General features: G+C 33.7%; 1 protein-coding gene across 1 annotated transcript in view; it reads left to right on the plus strand.

Annotated features, from left to right (window-relative positions):
- LOC106467398 (cleft lip and palate transmembrane protein 1 homolog) overlaps positions 1-6948 on the plus strand; it is an 85118-nt gene extending 78170 nt beyond the window's left edge. The window contains exons 11-12 of the mRNA XM_013927748.2: positions 924-1091; positions 6391-6948. Of these exons, the coding sequence (XP_013783202.1) occupies positions 924-1091; positions 6391-6566 (344 nt within the window). The 3' untranslated portion in view covers positions 6567-6948. The remainder of the gene's footprint in view (positions 1-923; positions 1092-6390) is intronic.
- Positions 6949-10219: the final 3271 nt, after the last annotated feature.

The raw sequence follows: 10219 nt of genomic DNA on the forward strand, positions 1-10219 counted from the left end.
AGCAATAAGGTTCATTTTGCGACTGAAAGAATCCCATTGTGTGTACTGTCCTGTAAAGGTAGGTTTTCTGTATATACTGGTGAGAAAACGAAAGTCATCTTTTTCAAATAAGATGTCTGGGAACGGTAAAGAGTTATGTTGTTCCTTTTCAACGTTATATTTTAAGATCTGTGCAAGAACTCAGCTAACGGATGTTTCCGCATATAAAAGCTACCTTCACGTTTTGTACACCAAAAAAACTTTTCAAGAAATTTTTAGTAAAATACTTCATCAGAAATTTTGATTTTTTGTCTATAAAAGACTTGTAATGTTTACTGAAAACTTGTATAGGTACACAATTTGGGGGTCAAGATTTAGATCGACCCAACTGAGTGAGAGAGTTAATAGTTAATGATGTGAAAGAAACTTTGGAATGTATTTTATTTATGAAATATCCATATTTTTCATTTTTGTGGAATTTTTATATGTTAGTGCTAATTATTTTAATTAACATCATTGTTTTTATAAATAATTCTAGCTACAGTCCAACTGAAAAAAATATGATTCATTTATTTATATATTTACAAATACATTGCAGCTTAAAAATTATAGTTTTTAATTTGTTGTGAGAGAAATTCAAATCAACTGTCAGGTATTTTAATTTTTTTTCTATTGACAACATAAACTGCATATATAACATTAAGAGCAGCATATAAAGTAACATGAATGAAGTATTATAATATTGTTCTCTGTTTAAGAACAGTATATGAATATCTTTAAATTAACTTTTTTTGGCACATACACAACTTAAATTTTGCTTCGTGTTCACTTTCAGAAAGGTTCTAATGTGTTCAGCCATGAATAGATTCAAATATTAAGTTCCTGTACTAATTTATGTCTCATTGTGATTTCACAAACTTTCTATTTTACTTTAATTTGTCTAGGATTCATTATGATGACCCCTCAGCTGTTTATCAATTACAAGCTCAAGTCTGTAGCACATCTTCCCTGGCGAATGTTGACTTACAAGTTTCTTAACACATTCATTGATGATATATTTGCATTCGTTATCAAGATGCCTACAATGTATCGATTGGGTTGTTTTAGAGATGGTAAGGATCATAATTTCTTAATTATAATCACTCCTATAGTATTTAAGAGGTGAAAGAAATTACCTATCTTGTATTCAATGTAGAATATCTTGTCAGATATTTATTACTTCCAGAAATACTCTAAGTTAGTTCTTCAAGCCATAACAATAAAGAAACAAACCAGTGGATGTGGCATTTGTTGCAGCAATGACTTAATTATTAATTTCTTGAGAAAAAATAATTCAAAACCTCCTCTCACACTACAGCTATTTCTTGACTGCTTGGGTATCTTCCTTTGCCCATCTAAGCATTTGTCTGATTTTTACTCACTTGCTCAAGTCTTTTATTCCCCACTTAATTGCCCTTCGTGATATCTGTCTTGTGAGACTCTCCATCTACATCAATGTACCCTCTATCTTGGTACTGTATATAAGCACCTTCTTCCAGTAATATCATTTTTCTCGACAAAGTATTCACAAATGTGTTTCTATGTTGTACGACTGTTGGAAATACTTTGTGTGTTTTTAATTTTCGTAATAATAATAAAATAATCCCCCCCCCCCTCCATTTCGAAAGCCGATGTATGGCATGAATTCCCAGATTAAAACATCCGACACAGAAGCAAATCAAGTCGTTCCTATCCCGCCTCTGATATCTAGTGTTGCTCACCAATTGTGTGTTTCTCTGGAGGTTCTGAGGCTGCTCTAGCAGCCGTTCCTGGACATTCTGGAGAAAATTTAGATTCACTTTGTCCAGTGCCTTCCTTTGCTCTGTCAGCTTCCCATGAAGCCAATTTGGATCAGCCAGCTCCAGCTCGTTTTCCTCAGTTGGTAAATCGATTGTGTGATGTTTTGGGCCTTTTCCCAGTTGTTTTTGAGTCAGTGCCTTCCTTAAAGGTGAGTACTTTGTTCCACCTTCATCCTCTGATATTGCAGTTCATGCAGAGAGGTTTACTGCTTAGTTACAAGCTTTGTCCAGCATATTTGTCAAAACAATATGCTGTAGTCTACCACTGCCAGATAGAAGTATATTTAGACTTTCAGAGACTAGATCATCTTCTGGAAGTGTGTGGTTCCAGAATAGTGTCTATAGTCAACCTGAATAGATCACAATTTTCTAGAATTCCTCTAACCCTAACTATGATGCTATTTATCATCCCTACACTTTTTTTAGGAAGCCTATCAGCAATCACCACATCAATGTGATGACGAGTTGTGACTATTATTTGATTGTCAGCTTCTGCAATTTCCCTAGTATCTTGGCTGGTGTGTTATTGGGAATTGTCGGGTAGAAATGCATTGTTGGAAAGCATTTGTTGACCCGCTGCTGCCCTCCTTGAGTTGCGTGAGGCACCCTTTCTTTAACCCTTAACTTTTGTGGGTGTTCCAGAGTCTTTGGAATCAAGGGTTGATGTTGCCTGTCTGCATTCATCCCTGTCATCGATCACTTCTAGACTATCCTCAGCTCATAGAGGAGATCATAGTTCCACCCCCTATATAAATTTTTTCAACCCCTGAGATCAGCCCCACGGGCCATTATCCAGAATAGATTCTGCCAATATGCACGAGGTTCCTTTGCTCGATCAGAATGCTGCCAGCAGCGGTAGTGACTACCATTTACCTTTGGGGTCTGTGGGGGCTCATCTTTGAGAATTTCTGCACAAATGGAAAACCTTTACCATGAATCCATGGGTATTACGGGTCCTTGCATCAGGATTAGTCATTTAGTTCACATCTTCACTACCATCATCTCTCCAACCTGTTGTGTTTCTGCCTCCTGCAGATCCTCAGATTTCAGTACTTTATTCCACAGCTATCTGAGATTTGTAGGTCAAGGGAGCAATGGAGAGAGTTGTTCCAGTTTTTCCTGGGTTTTATTTCTGTTTTTTGGACCCAGGAAGACAGGAGATTAGCATCCAGGTCCTTGATCTTACTCATCTAAATCAATTCCTAGATCCTTCAAAGTTCACGATGGAGTCATTCCTCACTTTGCATTGGCATTTTTCACTAGGAATGTGGGTGACCAAGTTTGATGTTGCCAACACCTATATGCATGTTCCCATACCAGAGTCATTCCGTCACTATCTTTGTTTTGTGCACAGGGATCAGGTGCTGCAGTTTAGGAATCTACATTTTGGACTAGCATCAGCACCTTATGTGTTATGCTGCATTCTATGAGCTTTTTCCCATCATCTCTGTTCCCTGGGCCTGTGTACACACCATTACATGGATGACTCGTTACTACTGGCACCATTTTGTCAGTTGGCAGAATGTTCCACCCAGATTCTGCTTTCTGAAGCAACCAAGGCAGGATTTCTTATCAGAGATAAGAAATCTATTCTCATTCCAATTCAATATATCATCCATCTGGGTGTCTTTTATTCAACACATATCTCAGTGGGTCTCAGCTGACTCCCATCCAGCTCCACATTATGGAATAGGCAGTTGGACTCTTACTCAAGTCTCCTCACACTGCATGGATGGTTATGTCTCTTTTTGGAGATGTGGGCCTCACTTGAATCCCCTATTCCTTTGGGACAAGTGCACATGAGATTCCTTCAGTGGTCTCTACAAGACCTATTTGCTATGGTTGGCATGAACAGCGATTTTCTAGATTCCCAGGTCTCCTTATTCAGGATCAACATCTTATATCTCGAGTGATGGTTAGATCAGAACAGGACTATGATAGGTGTTCATCTGTGACACCTCATCCAGAGATCCATCATTTCACGGATGCCTAGCTTCAGGGATGAAGTACATATCTCAACGGTCAAGAATTCCAGGGTCTGTGGACAGAAGATGAGGATTCCCTACATATCAATGTTTTAGAACTTCTTGCTGTGCAAAAGGCGATGTCTCAAGGTCTGGAATTGTTGAAGAGCACTTCTGGGGTGCATTCAGGAGACAGCCATGATCCGACATCCTACACCCATCCATTCCGAAGCTCATGCTTTGTGAATGGAGGTAATGTGGTCCTGCGCATGGCATCAGGTTTTACATTCTAAGGATGCATGTACCTGTCTTAGTTTCTGTGTCGTTCCACATTTATCAAAGGAAATGGCAAACATATAGGCAATGGTGTATTGTGAGGAGGTTAAAACCACTTTGTCCAGACATGTCAACCATAGCCCAATTTTTGACCTGGTTCTTTGACAAGGATTTTGCATCTCCCACTGTCACCCTATATAAGGTGGTCTTATCAGCTAGTTTTGGATACTCTAAGAGACAGAAATGCTTTGAATCCCCAGTGCTTCCTGGCCTCCTCAAATCATTTTGGGTCCTTCATTCCAAATGACCTTTTCAGGTACCTAACTAGGATATAAAGGTGATGTTACATGCTTTTTTCTCGAGATCCTTTTGAGTCCTTAGTCTCATGTAACATGTATCACCTTTCCCTTAAAGGTTTATTTTTTGTTGCTGCTGGCCTGCGAATGTTGATGGTCGGAGTTGTTTGCAATTCATGTGCACAAGATACTTTATCATTCTTCCTACATCCTTTTAGACAGGTCCTTCTTACCTAAGACACAGGCAGCCATGGAAGGGGATAAATCCATTTCACTTATTCATCTGACAGTTATTTATCACTCATTTATAGATCAGATCCCAATCCTTTATATCCAGTGAGGGCCTAGAAGTGTTATGTTGCCCATACCAAAGTGTTTAAAGGTGCTAGATAATGGCTTTTTATTCATTGGGACCATTCAATTTTCTGTGATTTATCCCCAGTTACCTTGACAGGGTGGGTATGTAAATTGATCCATATTGATTTTTCTGGGCTCTATTTGGAGGTGAGGAGACTTCTGCAAGTCACATCTCATCAGATTCCTCACATTTCTATGGCTCGGTCAAATAGTGCACTGTGTGGGCTGGTATGTGGACCTCACCCAACACTTTTATCTCACATTATTTGAACTATCTGGCCAATCTCTTACCTCTTTTTCACAGGATTCCACTCTGTAGCGAATATTGCCTAATCGGGTGTGCTATTATCAAGGCAATTCTACACTAGCAACCACTAACTCAGTATACTTTATCTACTTTGCAACAGGCTCTTTAGAAATGGGGTGTTCCATAAGATCACCTAGAGGCATGCCAAGATGGTATTGGTACTAAGCTGGACTGCCATTTATGGACTATCGTGAGTAAAGCGTAAGGGGATCCTGCTCATCCCTTATAATCATTGGATTGAATAAATCAAGGATCTTTTTTTTTTGAAACATTTAGGGAACTTTGTTCAACTATTCACATGGGTGAATGGTGTCATGAGACAAATATTGCCAAGGGCAACTAAATGAGGAATAAAAGACTGGAACAAGCGAGAAAAAATCAGCCCAATACTTAGATGGGCAAAGGAAGAAACCCTAGTAGTTGAGTAATAGCTGTAGCGAGAGGAAGGAAAGTATTATTGGAAATACATTTTTGATTTAAGAAACTGTTAACTTTTGTTGTAATAAAAAGTAACTATTCTGCAGATGAAATTTAAAATTTTCATTAATGTTACACCTATAATTTATTAGGAAGTAGGCTTGTGTGTCTGTTATCTTTTTTTTTTCTTTCAGTTTCAGAATCCTTGAGATACAATACATGTTTTAGCTTTGCACTATTTCTTGCCACATTGACTAATTGCATTGTTAGTTAAGATACTGTGAAGCTTTTGGAGCATATTTTAGAACGTCATAAGGATTTGATTTTATTTTTATCAATACATGGAAAAAAACTCCAATTTTTTGTTGATTATATAGAGATTAAGAAATATTAGTTTATGAGAAAACTAAAAATTAAATGAGTTTTTATAACAGAATTGCAAACCCACAAGTTATCATGATTTAATAGTCAACAATAAAGTATTTTAACTAATCCTTAGAGTGAACATTTTACTCTGAACTTATATTGCTTGATATAATTTGTTCTGATTCAAAACTCAAGCTAGCAAAAAGTGAACTGTTAGTGCATGTTTATCTGAACTTTAGGAAAAGAAAAAGATGGAACAGTTCTTTTCAGTAGGACTAATAAAGATGTTCTCTCTCTCTCTAATTATATAATTCTTGAAACTAAACTGTTAATTAATACTTTTGTTAAAGAATATAAAATTCTGTTGTTCTTTATATTTTTAGTAAAATTTAAAAGTATTATTTGAAATCTGTAACAGTAAATATTTACATTTGATGACTTGAATACTAATAGTAGCTACTGAATTAAACTGCATTCATAATAAAACTTGTATACATTATAACTTCTATCTTTGAAAAAAGATTGACTTGTGAGAATAGTATAGTAAATAATTATTATTAATGCTCAATGAAAAACCTTTGTTTCCACAGACATCGTGTTCCTTATATTCTTGTATCAGAGATGGATTTATCGTGTAGATCCAAAAAGAGTCAATGAATTTGGAATAAGTGGAGAGATGCATGAGCAAGATGGCAACACAGCAAATGGAGCAGTTGTTACTTCAGAAGAAGCTGGCAATTCAATTGAGGAGAAGAAAAAGAATTAACATTTTATCAAGAATTAGCTTTGACATCTTAAGTTTGCTGTCTTTGTGTGAATTAAAGCATGCAGGTGGAACTTTTTTTCAAATAAGTTTAGAAATTATGATAGGATATGCAAGAACTTGAAACTTTTATTAGATAAATTCATGACAAAAAATATATGTTTTTAAATATATTGTTATTCATTTGTTTAAGCTATATACATACATTTCCCAAAGTGAGGTAGGCCAACATTAAACGATTTAGTTAAAAAAAGGAAGTGTAAATTATTGTTTTCTTTGTAATAGACATTGTAAGTTTTAGGCATCATTTTTTTTAAATATTGTGTATTTAATTGTGATTAACTCTTAATTTTCAAGAGATAATATTAAAAGCTGATTAACATCACATTTCAAATTTGTAAGTTATCAAATGAACATGATTCAACTGGACACAATGTTTTGTCAATTTACATGCTTAAAGATGTATTACTGGATTTACAAGACAATTCAAGAAATCAGTAAGCAAATGGTGTAAGGAATATGAAAACTTTTTTTTGTTTTGCTAGGTAATTTTTATTTTTGGATTCACTACAGTTTGCTAATTTAAGAAATTAATATTATGATTTGTTATAGCACATTTGTTTTTTGTTCTAATTACTTGCCTTTCCTTATTCTTGTATTATTATATGTTATAATTTGGCATTTCTCTTACTCCCGACAATTTATTCTACTTGTATTTATTTGACCTACCTTTTTACGAATTTAACCCTCTTGCTATGGGCAGGATAAAGTGCACATGTCATGAGTTTCCTGAGAATTACATTCAAAATTTAATCAAACAACTTTAATATCATTGTATACAAATAAACTTGGCACTAAAGTGAAATATTTAAAAAAAATACTCAATCTCCCATACTATGAGAATTGTGAAATTTGCTATCTCTGTCTTTCCTCTTTAATTTATTTACCACTCCTCTGAGAAGAATAGAATTTAATGTAAATTACTAATTATAATATAGTTATTACTCAAGCAAAGCATAATTTTTATAGCATTCAATCTTATTTGTTTTTGGAGCCATAAACTAGAAAATCAGACCCACTCTCCACACCCACCTATCACGTCATCGTTTTCATGAATTGCTAATAGTTCTTTCTTATGTTTAATACTGTATTATTTATAACCAATAGAAAGCCAGAGTTTTAGTCTATCAAATGACATAGTATATTACATTGTTTTCTGTACAGATGATTGTCTATTTCACTTCCATTTCAAACTTTATTCCCACGAGAAACACATCAGTGAGCTTAACTGAAGTTTAAAGTCATTTATCACATAGTTAGAAAGCCAGACAAATTATCATAGTTATAGGAGTTTTTTCCCTTTATGCGTGCTATTATTCTGTTTTCTGGGGGTGCATTATATAATTAAATAAAAATTATTTAGTGTAATATTACCAATAATACAAAAATGCTGGCTTAAGTTTCATTGAAAGTTGATAGCAAAAGAAAAGAAAGTACCCAGGTAAGCACTATATTATTTGTTTTTCATGTATTAAAAATTATAATTTTTTGTGTACAAAAGACTTGTAAAGTTTACTTAAAGCTCGAAAAATTTTGTGAAGATACACAAAAAATATTAAAAGTTATAGTATGAAAACTCTGATGGTCATTTTGGGGTCGTGAGGTCAGTGTAATCCATTGAGCCCTTAGTGAGAGGGTTAACAAAGACATTCAATTCTCATTATAATTTTTATCATACGCAGTGAAAACTCACAGAAACAGTTTTTGAAGAATTGGCTAGTTTTCTGCATTATTTCCATTCTTTGTTCATCTGAGAAATAACAATTATATTTCAATTTTTGAACATCATGCATGATATTTGGCATGTTAAGTAGACAGTATTCAATCCCACAAATAAACACACAAAAAAACTTGTGTACATTGATAGGTTGTTAAATGCTGTATTTTAATCTCTAGAGATATGTAAAAAGAATTTACAACCTGAACTACAGCAAAGTGAGATTTTTCAAATAGTATCATTAACTTTATAAAAGTAAATCCTTAGTGCAAACAGTTAAATCTCAAACCAGAATTCATTGATTTGACAGTGGCTCGGTGATGATGATAAATCTTAACTTCATATCTCGGTACTCTTGGATGCTTTTGAGTAAGTAAGGTTCTTGGTGCAACAATATTTCATATTTGTTTAGTAGTGAATTCAGAAAAAAATGTAGATTCTCAGTATTTTGGCTTTTGTATTTGTTAGTTAAGTTTTCTAACAAGCATAGTTCTTAGCAAAACCACTGACTAATCTTCATTATAAAATCATTAGACATTCAGAGGAAAATATGCTGACAAAACATAAAGAAAATATATTTTCTACACATTGACATTCTATATTTTATCTCAAAAAATAATAGGTAAGGAGATTATAGGTTAAACTTTACTAAAACATTGGAAACAATAAATTTAATAAAGATACCTCTATATAGAATTGAAATTTTAGCAAGTGTACTTACTATATCTTGCAGTTAGTAGAATGATAATTGTTTAAAGATATCAAACATAACTGTTTTCTGGAGCTTTAAGTAGCATAAATATGGCACCTCTATTCATAAATATATAATCAATAAATTCATGTCTTAATCACAGAACAGTTGAAGAAAAACATAAATTTTAAATGTTGTTTCAAATGTTTCTTCTTGCCACTTGATACCCTTTCCAAGGTACAGTAGCTAAGAAGACAAGTACCCATAGCCGAACTTGCTGACCCTTTCAGCCATTATAATATGACTGTCAATCCTGCTGTTTGTTGAGTTAGTGGTGGGTGGTGTTGACTAACTGCCTTCCCTCTAGTCTTTCACTTCTAAATTAGAAATGGCTAGTGCATATAGTCCTTAAGTAGCTTTGCATGAAAATTCAGGAAACAAACAAACAGAAGACAGGTTTTTGTTACTGATATCAATGTCTGTGAGATTTGTTTATTGTCATCAACATCTAGGGTTTACTGAGAAGAGATGATCTCTTCTTTTTAATTTCTAAAATTAATCATAAACAATATTCCATGGTGAAGAATACAACAATGTAAAAAAATTCACAATTTCATCATTTCAAGTCTTGTGTATTAATTTGGGTTGTTGTTGTTTGTTTTGTGGTGTGTGCACTACTTTTTCAGCTATTTTTATGAAGCATACACATGAAAATATTTTGACAATAATTTTTTCTTTGTTTTTTTTCCCTTATTATGAATAGTCCTAGGAAACTCAACCCAGCTAGTTTTAATTTGGCTGAATTTCTAGCTCACCTTAGTTTCAAATTGCAGAAACTTTTGGTTTATAACAGGTCTTCTTTTGTAGAATTAATTTCAAATAAAATGAAAGACTTTCTTTTTCATAAGTGAAACTAAAAAGCAGTTTTTTAGTTAAGTTAATATTAAGATTTTTTTTAGCAAAAATTTACATTTATCAGTATAGTTTATGCAACATAAAAGCATGATTATTCAATAGCAATTAAAAATGAAGTTAAAATATTTTGACAAGGTGCTAAAGAGGAACTTTAAAATCAAATCTCAAGACTAAAGTTTGACTTATTGAAATGTCTGAAAACTTTGTTTTGCTGAGATATTTTGTGTTCCATAAATGTTTAAAACTTTACTTTATTAGTATCACAATATTTTT

Source organism: Limulus polyphemus, unplaced genomic scaffold, assembly GCF_000517525.1.
Source record: "Limulus polyphemus unplaced genomic scaffold, Limulus_polyphemus-2.1.2 Scaffold2599, whole genome shotgun sequence".
NCBI lineage: Eukaryota > Metazoa > Arthropoda > Merostomata > Xiphosura > Limulidae > Limulus > Limulus polyphemus.